The sequence below is a fragment of the Quercus robur genome, chromosome 1, assembly GCF_932294415.1.
Source record: "Quercus robur chromosome 1, dhQueRobu3.1, whole genome shotgun sequence".
In the NCBI taxonomy this organism is placed as follows: Eukaryota; Viridiplantae; Streptophyta; class Magnoliopsida; order Fagales; family Fagaceae; genus Quercus; species Quercus robur.
In genome coordinates this window covers 33,233,707-33,260,903 of record NC_065534.1, presented here as the reverse complement: position 1 = coordinate 33,260,903, position 27,197 = coordinate 33,233,707, and the positions used below count along the sequence as shown (strand labels likewise).

The 27,197-nt window shown below is 39.0% G+C and overlaps 2 protein-coding genes across 3 annotated transcripts; one reads left to right on the top strand and one right to left on the bottom strand.

Moving 5' to 3' along the window:
* The first annotated feature begins 5,557 nt into the window (after positions 1 to 5,557).
* On the top strand, positions 5,558 to 8,430 carry LOC126732274 (60S ribosomal protein L23a-1). Of its 2 annotated transcripts, none has more exons than XM_050435113.1 (4): positions 5,558 to 5,670; positions 5,746 to 5,816; positions 7,023 to 7,386; positions 8,059 to 8,430. In XM_050435113.1, exons 2-4 carry the CDS (start codon positions 5,801 to 5,803, stop codon positions 8,141 to 8,143), a joined length of 465 nt encoding a protein of 154 aa, XP_050291070.1. In that variant the 5' UTR covers positions 5,558 to 5,670; positions 5,746 to 5,800; the 3' UTR covers positions 8,144 to 8,430. The 2 variants fall into 2 exon arrangements, with proteins under 2 accessions (XP_050291070.1, XP_050291069.1); XM_050435112.1 differs by having other exon boundaries at positions 5,571 to 5,670; positions 5,755 to 5,816.
* A 6,567-nt stretch (positions 8,431 to 14,997) lies between these two features.
* Positions 14,998 to 17,787, bottom strand: LOC126732258 (sesquiterpene synthase 2-like). Its single transcript, XM_050435111.1, has 7 exons — positions 17,598 to 17,787; positions 17,218 to 17,485; positions 16,754 to 17,126; positions 16,082 to 16,300; positions 15,854 to 15,992; positions 15,515 to 15,763; positions 14,998 to 15,408 (listed from the first exon to the last, which is right to left on the bottom strand). Exons 1-7 carry the CDS (start codon positions 17,718 to 17,720, stop codon positions 15,115 to 15,117), a joined length of 1,665 nt encoding a protein of 554 aa, XP_050291068.1. The 5' UTR covers positions 17,721 to 17,787; the 3' UTR covers positions 14,998 to 15,114.
* Between the last annotated feature and the right edge of the window lie 9,410 nt (positions 17,788 to 27,197).

Below are 27,197 nucleotides of genomic sequence, written 5' to 3'. Positions count from 1 at the left end.
TTTACTTGTCCCACGATGAGTCTCAAATCCAAGAATATATTTACGTATTTTCCACCCAATTTCCGGATCATTGACATCCCCTCCAATAGCGCCTCACACTCGGCTTCGTTATTCGTGGCTGAGAATCCGAGCCTCAACGGCTTTTCTATAGTTATCCCTTCGGGAGAGACTAGAACGAGCCCCACGTCTGAGCCCCTTTGGTTCATTGCACCGTCGATGTGTGCTTTCCACTAATTGTGCTCATGCTGAGAGACTGTGCTGATCAGTTTCTCACCAGCACTTGGTGATCCCGACACTTCCATTCCTTCTAGGGTGGGCTCCGCAAATTCAGCTACTAGATCGGCGAGGACCTGACCTTTTATGGCGATGTGAGGCATGTATCTAATGTCGAAGGCGCCCAGGATCGTTCCCCACTTAGCAATTCTGCCTGTGTAGTCGGCGCTGCGGAGGACGGATTTCAACGGAAGTTGAGTTAGCATAACTACTGTATGTGCCTGAAAATAGTGGGGGAGCTTCCGCGTGGCTTGTACGACGGCCAAGATAGCTTTTTCGAGGGGGAGATACCGGGTCTCTGCCTCCTGCAGCGATTTGCTCACGTAATACACGGGCCGTTGCGTGTCGTTGTCTTCTCGGATTAGCACTAAGCTTACCGCATGATAGGCTACTGTGATGTATGCGAACAGCACCTCGTCGGCATCGGGACTGGACATAATCGGTGGTCGGGTGAGGTATTCCTTGAGCTGTTGGAAAGCTAAAGCACATTCCTCAGTCCACTCAAAGCCCTTCCACTTGTGCAATAGGAGGAAGAAAGGCCTGCATCTGTCCACTGAGCGGGAGATGAAATGGTTTAAGGTAACTATCATGCCGGTAAGCTTCTAAACCTCTTTGGGATTCCAAGGAGGCTGTAGGCTATGGATGGCTCTTATTTGGTCAGGGTTAACTTCTATTCCTCTGTGGGTTACCATATAGCCTAAGAATTTTCCTGATCCCACCCCAAATGAACATTTGGATGCGTTCAGTCGTAGCTTGTACTTTCTCAGAATTTGAAATACTTCGCCGAGGTCTCTGATGTGTCTGCCACCAATTTGCTCTTTATCACCATGTCATCTATATACACCTCAACATTCTTACCCATCTGTTGTTCGAACATCCTAGTCATCATCCTTTGATAGGTCGACCCGGCATTCTTCAAGCCAAAGGGCATCACTTTGTAATGATAATTTCCAACTGGGGTGACAAAAGCAGTTTTTTCTTGGTCTTCGGCAGCCAGGGATATCTGATGGTAGCCCTGGAAAGCATCCAAAAAACTCATTCGGGGGTGCCCGACAGTCGCATCTACCAATCGGTCTATCCGTGGCATTGGGAAAAGATCCTTCGGGCAGGCCTTGTTTAAGTCCATGAAGTCTACGTAGACCCACCATTTCCCGCTCTTCTTTTTTACTACAACTGTGTTGGCTAACCATTCGGGGTAGAATACTTTCTTGATAGCCCCAGTTTTCTTCAATTTTGCGACCTTTTCTCTCACAGCGTCTGCGTGTTCTTTCGACGACCGCCGAGGAGGCTGCTTCTTAGGAGTTATAGTCGGGTTAACATTAAGATGATGGCATATGAGATCTGAGTCAACCCCGAGGGCCTCATAGGGATCCCAGGCGAATACGTCCGCATTCCGTCGAAGAAAATCAATTAGTGTTGACTTCTCCTGTGGTGGTAATTCCGAGCCGATCTGAAAAAACCTCTCAGAGTCTGACCTGACGAGTACTTTCTCCAGCTCCTCACAGCTCACCTCCGTGGCTGGTCCTCCACCACCCGCAGTTGGGACCGAGGTCATTGATTGCTATAAGCCATTCTCGGCAGAAGTGGAAGGTTCACTATTTGGTCGTCGTGAGATTGCCAACACCATGCATTGCCTAGTCATTCCTTGGTTCCCTATTATTTCTTTGATTTGACCTCCTGACGGATACTTCACTTTTTGGTGCAAGGTTGATGGCACAGCCCCTAGTGCATGAAGCCACGGCCGGGCCACGATAGCGGTGTAAGGAGAGTACGCGTCTACGACAATGAAGCTCACCTCTACCACGTCCGAGTCTGTTTGCACAGGCAGCCTTATCATGCCTTTCGGGGTGACGATTTTTCCTTCAAAACTGACCAGAGGGGAATCGTATGGCGACAGGTCTTCTAGCTTCAAGTTCAGCCCCTTGTACAAATCAGGGTACATTACCTCCACGGCATTGCCTTGATCAACTAACACCCTTTTCACATCATAACCTCCAATTCTGAGCGTGACGACTAGGGCATCGTCGTGGGGTTGAAGGGTTCCTTGCTTGTCCTCCTCCGAGAACCCGATTAATGGCGTGGCACTCACTCTGGCTCTCTTAGATTCCCTTTCGTTTGGCTCAATCAGGAACCTGCCCATTGACATTACTCTGAAAGGGCTGGAACCGGTCCTTCCAGGTGCGGTAAGAATGACATTTATTATGCCAATGGGTGGCCTCAATGTGCCTTGTCTGGTTTCGATGTTTAACCGTTCCTGCTATCCTTCAGGGCGGTGCAACAGATGCCTCAACTTCCCTTCTTGGACAAGCCGATCCAAATGGTTTTTCAGATTCCTGCAATCATCGGTGGTGTGACCTGGCTCCTGGTGGTACGCGCAGTACAAATTCTGATTGCGTTTTGAGGGGTCGCCTGCCATCCTGTTCGGCCACTGAAAGAAGGGTTCGCACTTCACCTTCTCTAGGATCTTGTGCAATGGTTCTTGGAACACAGCATGGACTACCTGAGCCCCAGCAGGTCCGGACTGTTCCGCGTAGTCTCTTCTCGGCCTGTTACTGCTGTTAAAGCGGTCCGACCTGAAGTCCCTCCTCTCTTGAGGGACAACCTTCGCTTTACCCTTCCCCATCTACTGGTCCTCCTCGACCCTTTTGTACTTGTCAATTTTGTCCATGAGTTGGCGTACGCTGGTGACTGACTTCCCAGTGAGGGACTTTCTTAAGCCATGTTCTGTCGGCAGGCCCCTTTTGAACGTACTAATGGCGACGTCATCGTAATTTCCTTCTATCTCGTTATACATTTCCCAGTATCTGTCCGAGTGGGCCTTCAGCGTCTCTCCTTCTCGCATGGACAAGGATAGGAGGGAATCGAGGGGCCGAGGGACTCTGGTGCTGGTGATGAAGCGGGAACCAAAAGCCTGCGTCAGCTGTTTAAAGGAATCTATGGAATTCGGCTGGAAGGCATCAAACCATCTCATCGCCATGGGTCCCAAGCTAGACGGAAACACCTTACACATTAATGCCTCATCCCTAGAGTGGACGGCCATTCTCTGATTGAATTGGCTTACATGCTCTACTGGGTCAGTCTAACCATTGTATATGGCAAACGTTGGTTGATGGAACCACCGAGGAAGCACTGCCTTCTCTATTCTACGTGTGAACGGCGACTGGGAGATGCGATCCAGGGCCTTGCTCATGGCATCGTTGGCCAGGCCTTGGTAAGACGGGCTTTTGTGGCTACATTTGCGAGGCCGCTCTTCCTTATAGGAAAAAGTCTCGCTTGGAGGGGTTCTTGATCTTCGCTTGTATTCGTTATCCTCATCACTGCTAGTATCCGAGCCGGGGGAAGGACGTTTTCGCTGCGCTCAGCGCAGCTTCTTCTTCAAATCATCAATCTCTTGCTGTAGAGCCTTTCGCTCGTTCTGCTTATGGGATGCATGATCTTTCCCCTTTGAGCGGCTTTTACTCGTGTGAGAGGTGTTCACACTGCCCTCTCGTTGATTATCTTGGGCTTTCCGTCGTTCGAGGTTCAAAAAATTGTCCTGCCGTTGGGAATCTGCACGTCTGGTTTGGCGCGGACCTGATCCTTTCATTTCTTATAGATTCACTTGTCGAGACGCAAGTTCTCCCCACAGACGGCGCCAATTGTAGGGGCGGTTTTTGGGGCCCAGGCCCAAAAGGTAAGTGGTTCTGGCCCAAAAGTCCCCAGACAATGAATTTGTAGAGAGTGGTTTACAGAATTGGGGCTAGACGAAGTGAATGTCAGTTAGATGTATGCCATGCAACATTTTGAACGTGAGAATATTCTACTTAGGTTCACAGGGTATCGGTCCGAGGAGACGTATAAGTGCATCTCTTGCTCTGGTAACAGACTACAGAATTCTTTCACCTCTCTCTCTCTCTCTTTTCCTCAATTCTCCAATCCCTTCTTCATGGGGATTTCCTTCTCTTATATAGCCTCCTTAAATTGACAAGGACCTTACACTTGTTAATCATCTGGACTTTCACTTGAGTGCCTGTCCCATTGGACATCTTCCTTATCTTTCTGTGAGTTGCACTGGCCAATGTAACACTATTCGCCTGTCTTCTCCACATTAATACGGCTGAAAAAGTAGTTTTCTTGCATTTAATGCGGCAGTTGTGGCTTCTCCCTGACGTCTTACATTTTCCTTTTTCCTGCTGTGTGAGGCTCATCCTACTACCCACATTCGTCTGGGATGGTCTTCACTGTGGAGGGGACACACATTGGGCCCATATTTGTGTGTTCGAGGAGACATTCCTCTTCGGACGTCATTTAAAACAAACTGGGCTCTACAGGATTGGACTAGAAGTCTTTTGGGCCCCTATTCCCCTTTGGTCATGGTTGGGCTTCGTGTGGGGCCCCAGGCCCATTGTTGACTTTGAGAATTTCACCCCTACACTTTGCATTATGAAAATCAACAACTTAAATGTTATGGAAATAATTATAAATTATAACCTCTATAAGGTCAATTTTGCACGTTTTATTTGAAGAGACTACAGAACCAAGAAATAACATCGATTTCACGTGGGATTCATTTTTATGCTAAGCTACATTACTCTAGACAACTCACCGTCTCTTTTTTTTTTTTTTTTTTAATTATTATTATTATTTTGAAAAGAACTCTCAGTCTCTTTGAACAAAACAACTCAACACTAAATAATTTCTAATTAAACTAGGGTTGTTATTTTTTTAACCAATTTTATTTTATATAAAATTTACAATTTGACTTATTATTTATTAATTTAAATATGTACCAATAAAAATAAATTTTTTTTATAAAATATTTCTAATGTATATATAGGGTGTGTTTGGATAGAACTTATTTTGCTGAAACTGAAAACTGAAAACACTGTAGCAAAATAATTTTTAAATGTGTGAATAGTACCGTGGGACCCATTTTTAATGAAAAAGTTAATAAAAAATGAAATTTGTTGGTCCGTGAACAGTGCACGGGACCCACAGAACTAATAAAAAACACTGAAAAGTCAACAATTACCGGCTACTGTTCACATGAACAGTAGCCGTTGTTCCCTAAATGAGTGCGCAGCAGCAGGAAAAAAAATAAAAATAAAAATAAAGTGAACAAACGTAAACGCAAACGCAAAAAGCTGGATCCAAGAAAAAAAGAGGAACACTACAAAAAGTCTGGTGCTATTGAACAAGTAGTTTTGGGCCTTTGGGCTCTATTTCTCATTTCCTTCCTCTCGATTTTGACCGGGCTTTCACTGGGCCCGAGCCTGACCCTCGTTTCTAAATGGTAATGGTGATGGATATTCTGGTAATTTCACCTGCCCTCTTCTATATAATCATAAACCCATCTCTCTTCTCCCTCCTTCAAAACCCTAGAGACGGTCCCTCCTCCGCTTCCCTCTAACACCACAGGTCTCTCTCTCTCTCTCTCTTATATGTGTGTATGTATATATATGCGCTATAAATATATTGTTTGATTTTGTTTAGGGTTTTCAGGTAATTGAAGGGGTCTGAGGCAGAGCTTCTTCTGATTCAGAAATCAATGGCTCCTGCTAAAGGTACTGGATTCGCTTACTTTCCTCTTATTTTCGTTTCTCATTTTCTTTATCCATATTTTGTTTCTCGGTCTTTTTCTATAACACCTTGTTTGGTTGCCGAGAAAAAAAACTTAGTATAACAAGATGACGATACTGTAAATCGTAATGAGCTCAACTAAGCCATGTTAGGTATCTAGCGTGGTTTGTATTGTTTCCCAGAAGATTCGGAACTTGATTTTAAACTTTCATCTTATCTATATATATATATATATGTTTTGATCTCGTTTTACTTTTTAAATTCATTTTTGTCTTTTCTTGGTGATAATGTATTTTTATGTTTATATTTGCTGTGGAACTAAGGAGAAGAGAAAGACGAATGAAATTAGCTAATAGTGTATGAAAATGAATGAGGAAATGAACCCCACTGAGCTGAATTTTTTTATAGGTTTAGTGCAAATGAGTCGGTAATTTAGATTATTTGCGTGCATACATACTATGTAATTTGTATATGGTAGTTGGATAATGTAAGTGTGGTCGTTTGGAAGGAGATAATGCTTATACATTTGAGGTTTGAGAAAATTCTGTTGTGGGTTGGGATATTCTGTTTTTAAGGTCACTTTTTGATTGGATGGTTGGATTCCATTTTTTTCCTTATAAATCGTTTATGGGCCTTTTAGCTGTTCATAATTATAAAGATTAGGTTTTCTTTTCGTGTATGTTTTTCTCTTGTATATTCTGGATGTACCATAGTTGCATTTTTTTTTGTGCTTTTTAACAAATTACTACATCGTCTTAAAGAAAAGAAAAGAAAAATTGGAGGATGGGGTGATCTCCTGGGACATCCTTGTTTTGCACCCCTTTCTTTTTCTTATCAAAAAGAAAAGAAAAGAAAGATTGTAGTAGTTGGATAACCAACTTAAATGCTGGTTCAATTGGGGTGTATCTGGATGGTCAGAGTTCAATTGTATTCACTAAAGATAATCTCGCTGTCTGTTGATTTCCAACTATAATTTGATCTTGTTCAGCCCTGTGAAACATGGTTAAATTGTATTGCTTAGAACAAAACTGTGGTTGAAGTTTGTTGCCTCCATGTTATATTGTTTTCTAGTGGTCAGTGGTCCTTCTTTGAAGCTGCCTCTCCTGTTTGGATAAATTAGAACTTTTATTATTATGGTTGCATATTTTTTCTCTTCAGAAACTTATTAAAGTGGTGCATGTCTTATTTAGTTGACAGTTCAAAAAAGGCTGATCCAAAGGCTCAGGCCTTGAAGGCTGCTAAAGCAGTGAAATCTGGTGCAACCTTTAAGAAGAAGACTAAGAAGATCAGAACATCAGTTACATTTCACCGTCCAAGGACATTGAAGAAGGCAAGGAATCCAAAGTATCCTCGCATTAGTGCTCCACCAAGGAACAAGCTTGATCATTATCAGATCCTCAAGTTTCCCCTTACTACTGAGTCTGCAATGAAGAAGATTGAAGACAATAACACTTTGGTTTTCATTGTTGACATTCGTGCAGACAAGAAGAAGATCAAGGATGCCGTAAAGAAGATGTATGATATTCAGGCTAAGAAAGTGAATACCTTAATCAGGTGAGCCTTTCCTATTTCTTAATAACTATCATCTTAATTTCCAGTAACAAGTAAAGGTTGTTAGCAGGTGCCAGGCTCATTTTGAAGTACCATAATTACTCCGTAGTTCCTTTCTGCTACATGATTTTTAAAACTAATTGGCGCACTCATTCTGTAATAATGTCAGCCTTTATATTAATTTCTCTTATTCTCTGTTGACCCTTCTTTACTGTAATCTTTGTTTAGTGAAGTGCTGCCAATTTTCTTATAATATCTAAAACCATTTCAATATATGGCATGTTTTTTTTTTTTTTAACTTTCTAAAATAATGTCTTATTTATTTGTTGACCATGTTGAACTTAAGTACTAAATTTGTGGGGCTAATAATAATGACTCATGATGGACCTTTGACCATTGGAATAAAAGAAGTATTTATTCAGAGTTGATTTAAAAGAGTATTTATCTACTGGGTGGATTTCAGTACCCATCCTATATGGTTTTACATATATTGTAAGATGCCTTTTTGTGTGCTGCATGTTTGGCAGGGTACTAGTTTTTTATTTTTTATTTTTTAAATTTAGTGTTATCAATGTTTTAATGACTTGCATGTGTTACATTTTTGCTCTTTTTCCCTCATTCTGTAATATATTCCTAATCTCAGATTCTCATACTAGTTTAATTGTTGTGATGCAGGCCTGATGGTACTAAGAAGGCATATGTTAGATTGACACCAGACTATGATGCCTTGGATGTGGCAAACAAAATTGGTATTATCTAAATTAGTGTCTGGCATCCTCATTCAAAGCAGCCCTTCCTTTTCTTTTTTGTCCTTCAATTTCAGTCTAAATAGTAAGGCAGTTCTGCTAGGACTGTAAGCACCTAGATTTTTCAAAACTAGTTTAAAAGTTGTAATCTTTTGTTCTCTTTTTGGTGTTTTTTTTTTGTTTGGTTTAACTGACATTTCAACCAATGAGACTAGAAGTTATGATTTGGGTGTGTGAGAGAGAGATGTGTTGAATCTTTTACATTATGCAAGCTTTAATGAAATTAATGTGTTAAACGAAATCCTGAAAAGAGTTGATAATCTTTGAATTCACTTATTGAAATAATCTTGCCAAATGAAATGTTTTTGAGGAAGAGTTTGACCTGTATGTATATGTATTAGGGGCATTTTAGATAACATCAGAGATATCGGATATCAATGTGGACTGTTCAATGTCATTCTGTTACATTGAGACAATGTTTATATTCATTTAAGTAGCTTTTGCTTCTTTTGCTATCCTGTTGCAAAAGAAATTGCCATTTGGAATCTAACAGATGATTCCATATTTGAGGTTCGTTGAGGGCTGAGCACCCGCCAATGTTTTGGAATTTGAGTGAACAAAATGGACACTAAGGCCTTGTTTGGTTTAAAAAAAATGGTCACTCATCACTCATCATTCGTTATTCATCACCCATCACTTATCACTCATCACTCATCACTCATTACTCATCACTCAAAATACCCCCAATTTCCTATCCACCTGTTTGGCACATATTTTCAATTTCTCATCACTCAATTTTTTCTACTTTTTGTGGGACCCATACCTGAGCACTATGTCATAAATTCTGTTAGCTTACCCGCCTTCCCCCTCACTCTCTTCATTTCATTCTCTTCCACCTTCAGTCACCATTACCCTGTTACTCTCACTGAAGCTATCCTCTTTCTATTTCATTTCTCATGTACACACACATCAACAAGAACAATCCTATCCCAATCCTACGGCCAAACCATCATAAACATACAAACACAAATGAATACAAACATAAACTCATAGGTACCAACAGATGTTCAAATCAAAACCCACAAATACCCAAATCAAAAATCACAAATACAGACCTTATGCCCAAATCAAATCCGAACCCAAACCACAAATCTGAACCCATAACAGCCACCCACATCTCAGATCTAAACCCACCACAGCCACACTACAAATCTGAACCACACACACACACACCCACACCCACACCCATGTCTCAAAAATCAAAACCCTATAACCACAGCTCAAATCCGAACTCCGCACCCATAAGATAGAGAGAGAATTTTTTTTTTAATCGCCTGGGTATTGTTGTTCGCCTGGGTTTCGGTCTCCGCCTGGGTTTCAGTCATGAAAAAGACTTTCTTCACTCCAGAAGTTCGATCAACGAATGGAAATTTATGGGTTTTTGTTTCTGGGTATAAATTTATGCATGTATGAAAATGGTGGAGTGGGTCTAAAGAAGAAAGAAAGAAAGAAAAAGAAAGAAGAAGAAGAACCAAAAAAAAAAAAAAAAACATTGGAGTGGGTCTGAAGAAGACGGAAAAAGAAAGAAGAAGAACCAAAAAAAAAAAATCTGAAGAAGGAAAAAGAAAGAAGAAGAAGAACCAAAAAAAAAAATCTGAAGAAGGAAAAAGAAAGAAGAAGAAGAAGAACCAAAAAAAAAAAAAAAACGTTGGAGTGGGTATGAAGAAGAAGAAGAACCAAAAAAAAATCTGAAGAAGGAAAAAGAATGAAGAAGAAGAACCAAAAAAAAAAAAACGAAGAAGAAGAACCAAAAAAAAAAAAAAACGCTGGAGTGGGTTTGAAGAAGAAGGAAAAAGAAAGAAGAAGAAGAACCCAAAAAAAAAATCTGAAGAAGGAAAAAGAATGAAGAAGAAGAACCAAAAAAAAAAAAAACGCTGGAGTGGGTTTGAAGAAGAAGGAAAAAGAAAGAAGAAGAAGAACCAAAAAAAAAATCTGAAGAAGGAAAAAGAATGAAGAAGAAGAACCAAAAAAAAAAAAAAAAACGCTGGAGTGGGTTTGAAGAAGAAGGAAAAAGAAAGAAGAAGAAGAACCAAAAAAAAAATCTGAAGAAGGAAAAAGAATGAAGAAGAAGAACAAAAAAAAAAAAAACGTTGGAGTGGGTTTGAAGAAGAAGGAAAAAGAAAGAAGAAGAAGAACCAAAAAAAAAATCTGAAGAAGGAAAAAGAATGAAGAAGAAGAACAAAAAAAAAAAAACGTTGGAGTGGGTTTGAAGAAGAAGGAAAGAAAGAAAAAGAAAGAAGAAGAAGAAGAAAAAAAAAAAAAACGTTTGGAGTGGGTCTGAAGAAGAAGGAAAGAAAGAAAAAGAAAGAAGAAGAAGAAGAAAAAAAAAAAAAAAAACGTTTGGAGTGGGTCTGAAGAAGAAAGAAAAATAAAGAAGAAGATGAGGGGAAAAAAAAAAAAGCCTTGGAGCAGGTCTGAAGAAGAAAGAAAAGGAAAGAAGAAGAAGAAGAAGAAAGAAAGAAGGAGACAATGCCGTTGGTGATTTGACAATGCACTGGTTGAATGGGCCCCACTGAGACAGCTTATTACAAAACTGACACTGAGTCATGGGTGATGAGTCTTGAAAACAAGGAAAATGTGTTTTCATTTTTGGTCTTCATCACTCAATTTTTTGAGTGATAGGATCACCAAAACCGGATGACCAAAATAGAGTGATGGTGTCCAAACAAAAAATTTTCCATGGGTCCCACAAATTTTGGATGATGAGTGATGAAAACACAATCATATCACTCAAAACTCACTCATCCAAACAACCCCTAAATGTTTGGGATCCGTGGTTGTTAAAATTGCAATATGGATTGTACAATCCTATGATTCTATTATACCAAACCATTAGTATTGGTGGGATTGTATGAACCTACAATCTTGCAATGTCCCTCCAGACTTGGAAGGAGGTCACGTGGAGTGTACGATTATTATAGTCTTCATCTAGGTCTAGTGATTTGATCTTATCAGCCAAGCAATTCTTATGGCTAGATGCCAAGTTTTCTTCTTATCCCTGATCCTGCAATGATCTTCTTTTTTTGTTAAAGTGTCCACTCTTCTTATAGCATAATAGATTAGAACAATCTGACCGAATTCACTTTGCTTAGGCGTTAGACACTTAGACCCCTCATTTATTTCTAAATCTTTTTAATGCCTCCACAGAATGTAAGATTTACCTATCATTTTCTTTAAATTCGCCCCATGTCTACTGAAATCCTCAATCATACACTCTCCCCAGGTAAAAAATTCAGATTAATTTTTATGTTCAGCATTCCATTCACCAGTGATTAAGCAACGGGTTCCCCTGGTTACCCCTGCAATATACTCGAAGGTTCATGTTACTGTTGCTTTAATTGCACTTTCAACTACGCTTACAGCCTTAATAATCGATATTCCATATTTTGACGAGGAGATAATCAATACAATGCCCTCGTTAATTTTGTTGAATTCGAGATAACATTCATCGATAAGTATAATTAACGTGTACAGAACCTTTAATGAAACGGTATTGTCTGCAACCAGTGAAATAAGAAGTTACAAGACTGCACTGGAAATTTGTTGTCAACTCAGCTCCACAAAGTTGAAACTTCTTCTATCTTTACGTCTCAGCTTGGCTGTCCTCATAAATCTATGTAACGATGAAATCAACTTTTAGTGGTTGTTTCCTCCAACATTCCTACATCACGACAGGGTTTTTTTTTTTTAAAAACTCCAATGGGTTAACCAAATTAAACGGCATTAGTTGATTCACGTCTAAGTCCAGAGTTTTGTAGGATTGTGGAACGTGGGGTCTGGTAATTTGCTGCCCTTTCTTGGAGTAAGTCTTTCCTCTCTTGAGTTTCGAGAAATGTGTCCAAAGAAACTTGACATTCATGATTGGTGGTAAGGTTCTTGACATGTGACCTGCAGAGTGGACAATTCGACTGAGACTGAAACCAATGGTCTATACAAGGAACATGGAAGCTATGAGTGCAGTTGGGTAGATGTTTGTGCTACTTTGAGTGTTTTCACTTTCATTGTTCTTCTTGAAGTGTATGATGGAAGATTCTAGTCCATGGCTGTTGAACTGTTGGATTGTATCACTGTGGTTGGTCTCATTCCATAGCTGCCTTACAAGATGAAATACATAGCAGAAACATTTTGAGTAGCCCAACGAAAATGAAATAGGAAATGATGGTGCAAACAGGAGCAAGGCAGACAATTATCCATTCATTATGTGAATCTTCCCCTTCTGGAGATGATGTTGAACCCAAACTCAAGGGCATGCTACACCAACTTTTGAGGAAGGATTCAGAAAATTGCTGGCTACAATATCCATAGAATGTCATCTTTTGCTGCATAGTTTAGAGAGGCTTATTCCTGAATTACTCTGTCTAGAAAGCCTATAGGAATGTCAAAATGTATGAGTTGATTAAATCAAAGCGGCAACAGATATGGACGTGCAAGGTTGGTGATACTATTAAGGATACCTATCACAGGAGCTACCAAATATGCTTGTGGGTTTTGTGGGTGGAGGTGGTGGTAGATTTTATGGGTTTTTGTTTCCGCTGGTAGGGTGGGTTTTTTTCATGGTGGTGGTGGTGGTTGGTTTGTTGTGGCAAATGTGGTGGTGATGGGTGGTTGAAAGAGAGAGATAGTGAGGAAAAGATAATCAGAGTGATGGGGGAGATGAGAGAGAGAGATTAGATTAGATTATTTTATTAGGTAGTATATATTATTTTAATGGATTGAATAGGAAAATAAAAGTTAGGATGTTAGGTGTGTTGTAAAATGGTATGGTATAATAGATAAAGTAACTTTTAAGATGGTAAAATGAAAATTTTTGAAGAAACCGGATGTGAATGCTTTAAACACGGAAAAAGAAAGTGACACACGTATGCTTTGACCCTATACCCCAATACGCTTTTTGATTAGCAAATTTGGACACTTTCGCCTTCTTCTTTTCTCTTTGAGTTTTCTTCTCTCATGATTTTTTTTTGTTGACCGAGCTTATTCCTCACCTCTGCCACCACCATTTCCTCTCCAGCAGAAGAGTCCTTTGGCTGCCACGTCCCCAACAACATTTCCAATCTTTCATCCTCCTATGTTAGAACCGATCTGTAATTGCCGATGCTTTCCAGAATAGGACTTCGGGTAACAAACTGAACTTCCATTTGGGTAGGTAACACAGAGAGAGACAGAAAGATGCTTCTAATTCTGTCGAAGATGATCACTCATTGGTTCAAGCATCATTACTTGGTAAAGCTTGAACTCAAAAGAATGAAAAGGAAATGGTCTCAGCATAATAGAGAAAGAAGCTATGAGTCTTACAACCAAACCCAGTTCAGAGATTGGTTGTGGGCCTTATATGGTGTGGAAAGAGCTATTGATTGCTCTCTCTTGCATTTTCTACTCTAGAGGTAAATTTGATATTGGATTTTCCTTGTGTTTGGACTTTGGATTGAGGTTTTTTCATGTGTGTATTTGATTGCTTATGTTTACTATTGCTCTTTTTTGTTAACCGAGCTCATTCTCCACCTCTACCCGTAGATGTCTTGAGTTGTGGTTGAATGATACAAGCTTGATAAATAGCTAATTTTTTAGCATGATGTGTTTGAAGATGAGTTATAGATATATGAGATTTGAAGAGAGACAAGAGAGGGGATGGCATAGAGATATAGTTTGTGTGATTTTTACAAAACTCTAAAGTTTCTATCTTTTTTTTTTTTTTTTTTTAATGTATTTTTTGTTTTAAGGTGGTTTAAAGAGTTTTTATTTTTTTTTAATTATTATAATGGTTTAAAGAGGTCTAACTGAGGGTATTTCACGCTGTTAGATAATAAAGTGATAAAGTCAAAATAAACCTAGCCACAAATGGGTTTATAGTTTACTATAATTTCTATAAAGTAATAAAAACAAAATATTTAAATGTAAACAAAATCAATCCAGTGATATTCAACAGAAAATAAAAGTCAAGATTACCATGATTTCCTTGACTATGTATATGAGGTAACTTGTATGGCATAAACACAACACAAGGAAAAAAAGGGGAAAAAAAATTCAATGTTCAAGAGAGAGAGGTTGTTAATGACAAAGCCCTAGAGAAAAAAAACAAATCAAGGTTTTCATTATCAAGTTCCATTCGTTGATGATTCTAAAGAAAAGAAGATGGTTCCATTCGTAGATGCCTTGATGGCATAAACAAAACCCAGGAGGATAATGGTTGTACACATTTTTTTTTTTTTTTTTTTTGATATGTTGCAGCACACTATTTAAAAAGGATTATTTGAATTTTATTTGTTGAAGTTGTTATGAAGATTAGAGAATAAATATTAGTTAAGGAATTTTTAATAAGGAATAATTATTTTTTGTTTTAAATAATAATTATTTATCAAAAGAAGAAAAAAAATGATTCTTTGTAATAAAAACGTAACTAAACAAGGGTCGGTTATTCATAAAGTATAGTTATTGTTATTTCATTAGAGGTTCTATTATACCAAATGGTGCTAATTGTGTTTACAAAGAGCTTCCTTAACCTCTCAGTTACCCTCGCTCCCTCACAGCATATAATAAATGGTAGTGTAAGGAAGCAAAAAATAATAACTTGATAATTATTAAGATAAACTTTACGTACCCACCCCCATGCTAGAATGGCACAATAATTATAATCTCCCATAGAAATATACCAACAGTAAATCCCATCATCATTATAAACATAGTGCTACATTATTAAATAAGAATCCAGTAGTTTATCCAAAAAAAGATATATATATATATATATATATAAATAAGTAAATAAACCAAAGATTTTCCTTTTATCTTCAATATAAATGGGCCCTATATATATATTAGAACATCAACAGACTTGGATCCTATTCAAGTCCTTTATTTTATTTATTTATTTATTTTTTGATGGACAAGTCCTTTATTCTTTATGTAGATACTTATTTTGTCACCCCATTTATATTGGTATTGGGTCTACAAACACTAATGCAACATTATCTTTCATCTCTTTTCCAACGTGAGTGTAGTTATCCCCTTCCTTGTAAATGATATCTAATGATCGTGTAAGATTAAGACAACGCATAAGTAGAGGCCTGGGAACAACAGTAGGTCTTATACACTCCTCATTAGTGTCCTTCCATGCATTAGCAACTTGTCTGTTGAATTCATCATAGACTACTTGCTCTGAGACACCATGTTGCTTCATGTAGCATTCGACTGCTGAGGGAGCATGCCCTCTCTCTTGCTCAAACTACATACAAAGTTTTTCAAAAGGGTAAGTAGAAAGTTGGAAACACATATGAAATAGACCTCTCACACTAGCTTGTGAAACTTGATAAGATTTTTTGATCGCATACCTTATGTGACTTCATGTCATCCATGAGTCTACCAATTACGGATGAAGCTGTAATAATCTTGGGGTTGCTGAAGGTCCAATCAAGTGCCTCTTTTGTAACGATGTCACCCATGCCAAGGAAAGAGATAGTTGTGAGCATAGGTAAACCAGAGCTTTCAAGTGCAACATGCATATACTCCTCCATTGTTGGGATGTAATTTTGGTAGAACCACTTGGCTTCATCAAAGTAGGCCCGAACCAAACGTTTCATCTAAGGTTTAAACAACATGAATGAAATAAGTACGTAGCATGAAAAAGTAGGCAAAAAAACATGAAAAAAGTTAAGTTGCTTGACGCTTACAACATCTTTTGCATAGCTAACACGGTATGATCTTTCTTTCTTGGCCAACTCATTTTCAATTGCTTCAAATACATCAAAGAGTGCACGACAACATATTTGCATGTACTCTGGAAGTTGATCTATGCAGCTAATATCCCACCTGAAAATATCATGTACCAATTACAAAAGTTAGATTGACATTATACATCATAGTCTTAACATATATATTAATTAATTCAATTTATGAACCTCTCAATTGCTTCTGTGAAGGGTTCGAGTTCTTCAAGTGTGCCATAAGCATCATATATATCGTCTAGAATAGATGTCATGGAAATAGCTTTGGTTAATATTTTTCTTGCAAGTGAATATTGGGGCTCAAAGTAGACCGAGACTATCCAAAAGTAGCATTCAACAATCCTATCTCTTGCAAAAGGTAGCTTCTTTGCAAAATCTAAATCTTTCCACCACCTACAATTTGAATATAACAATTAATATTAATTGATTGTAAGTAACCAAATATTTATAGCAAAATGATAGGGTTGCTATAAATTTTACTACAAAAAACTAATAAATTGTTGTATCAAGAATATGATTACTACTATATACCAGTTCAACAATCTAATAAATGAATTTTGAATTAATATTTTGGGTAAATTACAACTTACACACACACCTATGTTTTGGCCGAAATTTAAGTTGTCTACCCGTGCTTTGAAATTTGACACTTTAACCATAGGTAGGTAACTTAAATTTCAGCCAAACTACAAGTAGGTAAATTGTAATTTGACCTTTTTAAAAAAAAAATTATTTGTAACATGTTATTTTGCAAGGTTTATATAGTAAAATCTGTAGTATTCTCTTCATTATTTCCAAAAATATTCGTACTTTGTCTTTTTGGATCATGGTTTTAGAACTAATTACCTTGTGATATAACTAAGTTCCTCTTTGTGCAATGATTGCACTAGATTGAAATCTAATATTGAAAGCTTGAGCAAAACTTTGTTATGTGAAGCATCTTGTTCATAGAAAGAAATATATCGCCGAGCCTCTAGCCGTGGTATGCCCTTGTGCAAGGGCTGCTTTAGGGCACAAGTTATTTGTGCTGCCAACGGATTGCCTATAAGGGATGCTGTGGACTTAAGGTGAGTGGTAGTGAACTCAAGGGCCTCATCAAGAATGTCTTCTCCATGCATCCTCAGATGCGTAGCTTCATAGAAGGCTAGCATACCTTCAACGTTACTGGTCAAGCTTTCCTTGAATTGACCATTTTCGTCTTTGAACTTTTTGAAAACATCTGTTTAGCAAAAACCAAACTTGTTTTATAGAAAAAAAAAACGTCGCTAACTTGCGATTACATGAAGAAATTAATCATACTCGGGTCTTACCACATGAAACCTTAAATCCTTCTTGGCGTAGCAGAAGAAAACTAAGGGAAACTTTGTAGAGATCATCAACATCAATTTTGTCGTTAAAAGTCGTGTATATATGTTCGAGAGCTTCTTGGATTTCTCTTTCAAAGTGGTAAGCGATGCCGAGGCGCTGGAGTGCATCAATTAAGCCCATCTGTTGTGAAAGATCACCCGTGTCAAAGAGCTCATTTCTCACCTCATCTTTCAGCTCTTCAACTTCACGTACTTTACGGGAATGAATATCCTACACCATGAGTTGCATGAACAAATAATTATATTGTAGTAAAAAATGCTAAAAATATTATAAATTTTACTACGTAATTTTCATAAACTAGGGTAGCAAATAATCTTGTTACCTTGTCCTCAGAAGTATAGCTGATGAAACGGTCACCCCAAATGCTTGGATGGAAATTTGCTGTCCGGCGAACAACCTCTGATTTGGCATTTTGGGATGGAGCCCCTGAGACAGGGATAGACATATTTTTTCTAAGTTCAAGGAGGAGTCTAAGTTTTGAATGGTATGATGGGATTTGTTTTCTGTGAACTTCTTGAGCGCGATGTAGAAAGCCTTCCAAGGCCATGATATTTATAAAGCAATGGAGAGAGAGGTAGGTGAGTGAGCTTTATGAAATAGATTGGAAAAGTCAGTGAAGCACATGTTTTTTATGCACATCCCTTAAGGCCTAAAGTTCAGCTAGGAAACTTGTGCCACAATAAACTCGTGCATAAAGCCACGTGCATGAGGCCACGTGCTGGGAAGGGTGTTAGTTATTCTTCAGAATCAGGGGCGGCGAACGTCAAAGTGGTATCAGGACCTGAAAAAAAAAAATTAAATTTTGGTTCATAATTTGAGCAACTTAATAATATATTAGGGTCTTTCAAGCAAAAAGAACCACATACTTTTATATTCTTTTAACCTATATTACGGCTTTAATTTTAGTTTTTGCTTTACCTGACACACTGTCATTGTACAACTACTTTTCCTCAAAAACATTATAATATATATTAAACAACAAATTGGTCAAAGTCACGTAAATTTAGCCTTTTTCATTGTACAACTACTTTTCTTTTTTCTTTTTCTGATAATTTTGATTAGAAAAAAATAGTAGTTTTAGTTAATTAAGTGAATAAACTTAAAAAGTTACTTAATTCTTATATAACATCAATTAATTCATTATATATATATATATATATATATATGTGTGTGTGTGTGTGTGTGTGTGTGTGTGTGTGAAAATAGCCAAACACCACTGTAAGGACACGTTCCGCAACGAACCGCAGTAGTGTTAGGTTCGCACGTGAATGGGCCCAGACAATATCATTTGTAGAGAGTGGGTTCGAAAGGCTAGGCTTCAGTTACCCAGCGGTGGGTTTTTGTGGTGCTCATATGTGATTGAGGTGTCTTCACCCTTAGAGTCTTTCTCCTGGAGGTGGACTGGGAGGCCCTTCCTTTTTGGCCAGTCTTCCCAGCCCCCTCTCCAGATTACTTATTTTTTCTTTTATACTAGCCTACGTTCACTTTCCTTCGTCCACGTGTAGGGTCGACCTTTCCAAGACTGATACTTGTCCCGTCAGTCCAAGACCAAAGTTGTTGGGAGTGGTTGATAAAGCTAAAGAATACGGCTCTGTTAGGTGCAGAGCTATGTATGGGGAATGTAGTAAGGGCAGCCTTTCTTAGATATTTTAGATTTTCTTTCAAGTTTGTCCCTATACCGTTTTTGCCCCTCTTCTTGGAGGAGCTTTGGGTCAGCCGAGGACTGCACTGTCCTCAGCTGCTTCTCCGGGCCAATTTGTACTTTATGTTATTGAGTTTGGACTATAACCTTCTTCGGCTTGGGCCTTAGGGCTCCCCATGAATAAGTGGGCCTGACCCATAAATTGTTGGGCCCCACAATAGCCCTTCAAAACCCTGCTGTCCGACTTCCTGGTTGGAGAGGGGGGTTTTGGTAATACCGAGCCTTTATTATGGCTCATTTAATTCAGCCCTTGACTGACGCTGGCGACTCTTCACCTGCCCAGGGAGTGTACCGGTCTACAAGATTTCCCCTTTAATTTGCGCAAGATGCATTTATGCCGTTTGGTTATCCGAAGCGCGTCTTTAATATCTTCCCTTTACTAGACCTCCCAGATTCAACGGTTTTTGATGGCGTGGGGGAATGAAACGGGCATATTCTTGTTTGCAGATTTCCTTGGAGATCTGAACACATTAAGTACCCTCTTCTTCGTCCCCTATATAAAGAGAAGAAACAAGAGTTGTTTCTCCCACAGATGAATCCCTTTAATCCCCCCAAAATTTGAAACCCTCAGATTCCTTCCGGAGTTTACTTTTATTCTCTGGTTATTCCTTAACCTGAAATATACTCACCATAGTAATAAGCAATGAAAAAACCATTCCCCTCTCAGAAACACCATGTTCTAACGAAGCTCGAAATGGCTCGGTCAGGGCAAGGATGGCGGAGACTCAAGATTTGTCTCGCCTTTCTTTCAGCCAAAATCCGAAGCATGGACTCGTCACGTCACACTTTCGGCGTGATTGAGCCGAGGACACACATCATCAGTACTACCCGCTCTCTCATGAGCATATCTAATATGGCACCAGTGTGTTAGGAGTCAGGACTGGGGCAAGGACAAAGTGCCCCTGCTTCTTCCTCTCTTCGTTCACTGGCGCCTCCTTTTGCCTCTCTTTCTTCCTTCTCTTCTTTTCCCTCTTCTTCTCCTCCTTCTTTTACTCATGTCCTCCATCTTCCTCATTCATCTCCTCCATCTTCCTCATTCATCTCCTCCATCCTCTTCTTCCTTCTCCCTCATCTTCTTCTTCCTTCTCCTTCATCTTTTTCTAAAGAAGGTTCTTCTCTCAATATGAGCAATACTGAGGCAGAGATTAGAGAGACTTTGAAGACGAGTTTAAAAGGCACCTGACTGTTTACTTATCTGTATTGCGGATGTTATTGTTGCTTCGGCAGTTCACCTTTTGTATAGGCTTGTTTAAGCCCCTCTTTGTACGTTGTAATAATTTTTCATATTAATAAAAATTGTTGTTATTTTACTTCGCATGTTCTGTTTCTATGTTTTTACAAGTTTACAAGCGCTGCTCGGCACAATAATATAGCATTTGAATCAATGACAACTAAGGCCAAAATACTTGCTAATAAAAAGATGTCACCATAACTTTAATAGAATTATTTGACACAGCAATGCCTATCTGTGAATAACGATACTTACCCAAAACGATGCCGAGATTAGAACTGGATGCTCTATGCGGTGTAGGAAGTAATCATCCGAAGACATATCTCACGCAAGAATGAACAACCCCCGTAGGCTACCGAATAGTGGGGCGTCTCGCCATCATCCTAACACTTTTATCGGTCTTAACATTTTACAGTATTTGAGCCGAGGGCTTTCCCCATCTGAGTAGTGGGCGTCCCAATAGGTTTGAGTCCGAGGACTTCGCAACGCCTTGGTTCTGTCCAAAACCTAGTTTTGTCATCCAGGTAGTTGGTTTCCCCATAGGCTTGAGTCCGAAGGCTGTAGTTCAGTTTCTCCCTTTCCTCAGGTATTTTGCGAGGTGCCGAGCAGGAGGTTGTCCTCGGCAACGGCTATTCCTCGGCGTGGGCTATTGTCCCTAGGCCCCCATGCAGAACGGGCCTGGGCCGCGAATTCACTAGGCCCACAAGTTAAGAGGTATCTCTGTAGTCTTTGGTCACGCGGTACTTTTTGGCGTCCTAGTGTTAGAGGTGCACCTTCCCGATACTCCTTTAATCCCATGGTTGCAGGTGGCGTTGGAGATTGAGCCGGAGCCATTTTGTCTGTAGCGTTCCTTGGGACGCTGCGTGAATTAAATGCCACCACCTTATCTTTTTAAATAAATAGGAGAGAAAGTTGCTTCACCTACGCACCAATCCTTCAGTTTCCTCCCAAATCACAACTCCCATATCCAGTGCTATCCCCCCTTAGCATAACATGTTTGAGGCGAGGGTTGGGGGGAAGGAACTCTCTCCGCCACAGAGGCGTCGTGTCCTCCTGAGACTCAGAATAGTGAGGTACGGGCAAAGGAAGCATAAATTCAAGAGAATATTCCGCTTCGACAGAGGGGAAAGGGTGTTTCTCCCTCTTTTAGTCAAAATCCGAAGCAAGTTCTGTTCATGCCAGAATTTTGGTGTGTCAGAAGAAAGATTCTCCGCCATCATCGCCTCTGCCCTGTCGCAGGCAAATTTTTGGTGAAGGCTCCTCAACTTCTGGCTCCCTGCACCTTTCCTTCAGCGGTGTGAGGCTCAAGTTGGGTTTCTTTTGCTGCCTGAGTTATGGGCATGTAAAAGCATTGAGGAAGAACAAGGTCTTGGAGCAGTAGCCAACCTCTCCTCTGTGCCACTTCCTCGGCTTTGTCTTATTCTCTCGTATCTTTCTTTTTGGTTATGTGGTTAGCTTTAGAAGCCAACCTCTCGTCTGTACTGCCTCTTCGGCTTCGTCTTATTCTCTTGCATCTTCTTTTTCAATTATGTAGTGAGCTTTGACATAAGCTGATTTCGGCTTTTCATTGTACGCTGTACTATTTCTTTGTTTTAGTAAAAATGGAAATTTATTTACTTGTTTTGAACACTGTTCTTTTGGCAACGCCGCTTTGTGAATGGGTGTGCTCCATGTGTGTGTTTCTCCTCAGCGATATTTAGAGCAAGAACCCTTGAAACACAATCCAACTAATTCTAATTTATTGACACTACCAGGCATAATAATAACAATTCATAGTAAGTTAAACTTAGGAAACTAACCGAGATAACGGTTGAACGTTCTGTAATAAGTGCGAGAATACTGTCCGAGAACGATAAATTCTAAATAATTCATCCGAGGGGGTGACCGAGCATTGAATGACTTCGATTATGCTTTTGGAAACATGTTGCTCCATTCCGTACTGGTCCCTTTGGTGTTGAGGATCCGAGGGCAAACTAGAGAATCCATATAGTTCAGGAATTAACCCAATTATTAATGGAGAGTTTTCCTCGGGGAGATTCTAAGGTCCACGTAACGTAGTTTTTCCTTTGTAAGTAGTTGGTTTCCCCAGAGGCTTGAGTCCGAGGACCATACAAGGCCTTGGTTCTGTCCAAAACTTGTATCCTCTTTGTAAGTAGTTGGTTTCCCCAGAGGCTCGGGTCCGAAGACCATACAAGGCCTTGGTTCTGTCCAAAACTTGTATTCTCTTTGTAAGTAGTTGGTTTCCCCAGAGGCTCGGATCCGAGGACCATACAAGGCCTTGGTTCTGTCCAAAACTTGTATTCTCTTTGTAAGTAGTTGGTTTCCCCAGAGGCTCGGGTCCGAGGACCATACAAGGCCTTGGTTCTGTCCAAAACTTGTATTCTCTTTGTAAGTAGTTGGTTTCCCCAGAGGCTCGGGTCCGAGGACCATACAAGGCCTTGGTTCTGTCCAAAACTTGTATTCTCTTTGTAAGTAGTTGGTTTCCCCAGAGGCTCGGGTCCGAGGATCATACAAGGCCTTGGTTCTGTCCAAAACTTGTATTCTCTTTGTTGGTTCTGTCCAAAACTTGTATTCTCTTTGTAAGTAGTTGGTTTCCCCAGAGGCTCGGGTCCGAGGATCATACAAGGCCTTGGTTCTGTCCAAAACTTGTATTCTCTTTGTAAGTAGTTAGTTTCCCCAGAGGCTTGGGTCCGAGGACTATACAAGGCCTTGGTTCTGTCCAAAACTTGTATTCTCTTTGTAAGTAGTTGGTTTCCCCAGAGGCTCGGGTCCGAGGACCATACAAGGCCTTGGTTCTGTCCAAAACTTGTATTCTCTTTGTAAGTAGTTGGTTTCCCCAGAGGCTCGGGTCCGAGGACCATACAAGGCCTTGGTTCTATCCAAAACTTGTACTCTCTTTGTAAGTAGTTGGTTTCCCCAGAGGCTCGGATCCGAGGACCATACAAGGGCTTGGTTCTGTCCAAAACTTGTACTCTCTTTGTAAGTAGTTGGTTTCCCCAGAGGCTCGGGTCCGAGGACCATACAAGGCCTTGGTTCTGTCCAAAACTTGTATTCTCTTTGTAAGTAGTTGGTTTCCCCAGAGGCTCGGGTCCGAGGACCATACAAGGCCTTGATTCTGTCCAAAACTTGTATTCTCTTTGTAAGTAGTTGGTTTCCCCAGAGGCTCGGGTCCGAGGACCATACAAGGCCTTGGTTCTGTCCAAAACTTGTATTCTCTTTGTAAGTAGTTGGTTTCCCCAGAGGCTCGGGTCCGAGGACCATACAAGGCCTTGGTTCTGTCCAAAACTTGTATTCTCTTTGTAAGTAGTTGGTTTCCCTAGAGGCTCGGGTCCGAGGACCATACAAGGCATTGGTTCTGTCCAAAACTTGTATTCTGTTTCTTAATTTATCTACTTCCTAAAGGTTAGCTCCTCGAATAAGGTAGGGGAAGCTAGCTTGATGTTTAAAGCCCCTAGACTTGCCATGCCACTGGCATTACGAGGCGTAGCCCCTAGTGGGAACTTGTGCCGGAATAACAACAATGTGTCGCCGGTCATAAAGGCATCGTCGTAGACCCTTGTTCGACAGAAGCTCAACTCCACCGCCGCTCGAGCTAACGCGCAAGCCTTTCCCACAGACGGCGCCAATTGTAAGGACACGTTCCGCAACGAACCGCAGTAGTGTTGGGTTCGCACGTGAATGGGCCCAGACAATATCATTTGTAGAGAGTGGGTTCGAAAGGCTAGACTTCAGTTACCCAGCGGTGGGTTTTTGTGGTGCTCATATGTGATTGAGGTGTCTTCACCCTTAGAGTCTTTCTCCTGGAGGTGGACTGGGAGGCCCTTCCTTTTTGGCCAGTCTTCCCAGCCCCCTCTCCAGATTACTTATTTTTTCTTTTATACTAGCCTGCGTTCACTTTCCTTCGTCCACGTGTAGGGTCGACCTTTCCAAGACTGATACTTGTCCCGTCAGTCCAAGACCAAAGTTGTTGGGAGTGGCTGATAAAGCTAAAGAATACGGCTCTGTTAGGTGCAGAGCTATGTATGGGGAATGTAGTAAGGGTAGCCTTTTCTAGATATTTTAGATTTTCTTTCAAGTTTGTCCCTATACCGTTTTTGCCCCTTTTCTTGGAGGAGTTTTGGGTCAGCCGAGGACTGCACTGTCCTCAGCTGCTTCTCCGGGCCAATTTGTGCTTTACGTTATTGAGTTTGGACTATAACCTTCTTCGGCTTGGGCCTTAGGGCTCCCCATGAATAAGTGGGCCTGGCCCATAAATTGTTGGGCCTCACAACCACGTTTTGGCAAAATTTGTGGCAAACTAGCACTGTTTCTAAAATATTTAGCAATTTACCACTTTTTTAGTACTTGAGTTCCACAAAATCGAGTTTTAAACAGTACTTGAGTTCCTAGTGAGTCGTCAGCGTGGCACTGCTGACCTGGACTTTGTGTAATTAAAAAAAAAAAAAATAATGTGGTACTAGTACTAGAGCATAGTGCAGTTGAGTACCTTGTTTTTTTTTTTTTTTTTGGAATGGCTTGAATAGTCAAACTTAGTGGCTTGACATTAGCCAACAGACCATTAAATGGCTTGCATGCCCATGTCAAGAAGATGCATGATATTCAAGAAGTTTCATGCGAGAAGAAATGCAAGAGCTTAATGTTCTTCATGAATTGTTAAAGAAGATGGTTAGGAAAAGAAAAGTAATATATATATATATAAAAGAAAATGAGATTGCGTGTGGCTTTATGTGGAGGAAAGTGAAAGAAAAGGAAAATAAGAAGATGAGGAAGAAGTCAATGAGTGGATGAGAAAAAAGAGAAAAAGAAAAAGGAAAAATAAAGGTTTTGGGTTTGGGTAATTAAAGCAACGTGGAAGAAAATATAGGAAGTAACTACACAAATTATTTCATAACTTCTTTTTTACAACTGTGATGTAAAGCAACATGGAAGAAAATATAGGAAGTAAGAACGCAAATTATTTTACAACTTTTTTTTTACAACTGTGATGTTGCGAAGAATGTGGTGAAGAAAAAATTATGCGTACATGTATAAGTGAAAAACAACCGCCCACAATTTGCCACGTCTTTGACGTGGCAAAGAAGTTGTGAAATAGTTTAGTAATCCTAGAACAACTCATTTAAAAGATAAGCATTAATAAAATTTTATTTTGCAGAGATTAATTCTACCAAAATGATTGGGTTTCAACTTTGAAGATAATAATTTTTTTTTTCATTATGGAAAAGAGAAAAATTATTTCCACAACATTTTCACAATAGTTTCATAATAAAATCTAAATAACAAGTTGTTATTGGTTGTTATGGATGGGCAAAAAAGTAATTTAAGTGATAAGTTCAAATTAAATCCAACTTACTACATAGGATTTGTTGTGAAAGTATAGCGAAAATATTGTAAACGTAACATTTCTTGAAAAGAGAAATGCTAAAGCCAAATATGTTTTACAAAATCTTTTATTAAGAGAGTCATTTATTATTAACATGAAGTAATTATTATTAATAAGAACTTTATACTAAGTATGAAACAAACTCCCTTATATATAAATTTTGTCATTTGTAAGGTGAAATATTGAAATAGATCTTTTAGGTACTCTTACTCCCGCGTAACCCCTCAAATTCTCACCATTAAAAAAAAGTAAATAAATGAAGATCAGATAAGATTTTATAGAAATCTAGAACACAAACTAGATATCCAATTTCCATCCTTTTTGTTGGTCTCTCTTTCAAATCTCATATAAGAGCATTAACATCAGGAAATGCTACTCTATCCCATTTTACCATTTCAAAAAGCTATTCTATTCCAAGAAATTCTATTCTTCAGGACCAGGGGCGGCGCCACCTTAATGTCAAAGTGGTCTCAAGACTTGAAAAAAAAAAAATTTTTATACATAATAATTTAAAATTTTATATTTATCTACTTTAAAAAAAAATTGGGAACACCCTGAATTTTTTTTTATGCCAATAAAATTAATTTTTGGTTCATAATTTGAGCAACTTAATAATATATTAGGGTCTTTCAAGCAAAAAGAACCACATGCTTTTATATTCTTTTAAGCCTATATTACGACTTTAATTTTAGTTTTTGCTTTACCTGACACACTGTCATTGTACAACTACTTTTCCTCAAAAATATTATAATATATATTATACAACAAATTGGTCAAAGTCACGTAAATTTAGCATTTTTCATTGTACAACTACTTTTCTTTTTTCTTTTTCTAATAATTTTGATTAGAAAAAAATAGTAGTTTTAGTTAATTAAGTGAATAAACTTAAAAAGTTACTTAATTTTATATAACATCAATTAATTCTTTATATATATATATATATATATAAATTGTCAAAGAAGATGGTCAAGAAAAGAAAAGTGATATATATATATATATATATATATAAGAAAATGAGATTGCGTGTGGCTTTATGTGGAGGAAAGTGAAAGAAAAGGAAAATAAGAAGATGAGGAAGAAGTCAATGAGTGGATGAGAAAAAAGAGAAAAAGAAAAAGGAAAAATAAAGGTTTTGGGTTTGGGTAATTAAAGCAACGTGGAAGAAAATATAGGGAGTAACTACACAAATTATTTCATAACTTCTTTTTTACAAATGTGATGTAAAGCAACATGGAAGAAAATATAGGAAGTAAGAACGCAAATTATTTTACAACTTTTTTTTTACAACTGTGATGTTGCGAAGAATGTGGTGAAGAAAAAATTATGCGTACATGTATAAGTGAAAAACAACCGCCCACAATTTGCCACGTCTTTGACCTGGCAAAGAAGTTGTGAAATAGTTTAGTAATCCTAGAACAACTCATTTAAAAGATAAGCATTAATAAAATTTTATTTTGCAGAGATTAATTCTACCAAAATGATTGGGTTTCAACTTTGAAGATAATAATTTTTTTTTTTCATTATGGAAAAGAGAAAAATTATTTCCACAACATTTTCACAATAGTTTCATAATAAAATCTAAATAACAGGTTGTTATTGGTTGTTATGG

What these genes read in the sequence shown, in the direction of transcription:
- LOC126732258 (XM_050435111.1), bottom strand. Translation starts at nt 17,720, where the DNA reads ATGTCTATCCCTGTCTCAGGGGCTCCATCCCAAAATGCCAAATCAGAG. An exon ending in AGGATTTAAGGTTTCATGTG is followed by an intron (nt 17,127 to 17,217) that starts GTAAGACCCGAG and finishes TTTGCTAAACAG; the next exon opens with ATGTTTTCAAAAAGTTCAAA. An exon ending in TTAGCTATGCAAAAGATGTT is followed by an intron (nt 15,764 to 15,853) that starts GTAAGCGTCAAG and finishes TTTAAACCTTAG; the next exon opens with ATGAAACGTTTGGTTCGGGC.
- LOC126732274 (XM_050435113.1), top strand. An exon ending in AAAGTGAATACCTTAATCAG is followed by an intron (nt 7,387 to 8,058) that starts GTGAGCCTTTCC and finishes GTTGTGATGCAG; the next exon opens with GCCTGATGGTACTAAGAAGG.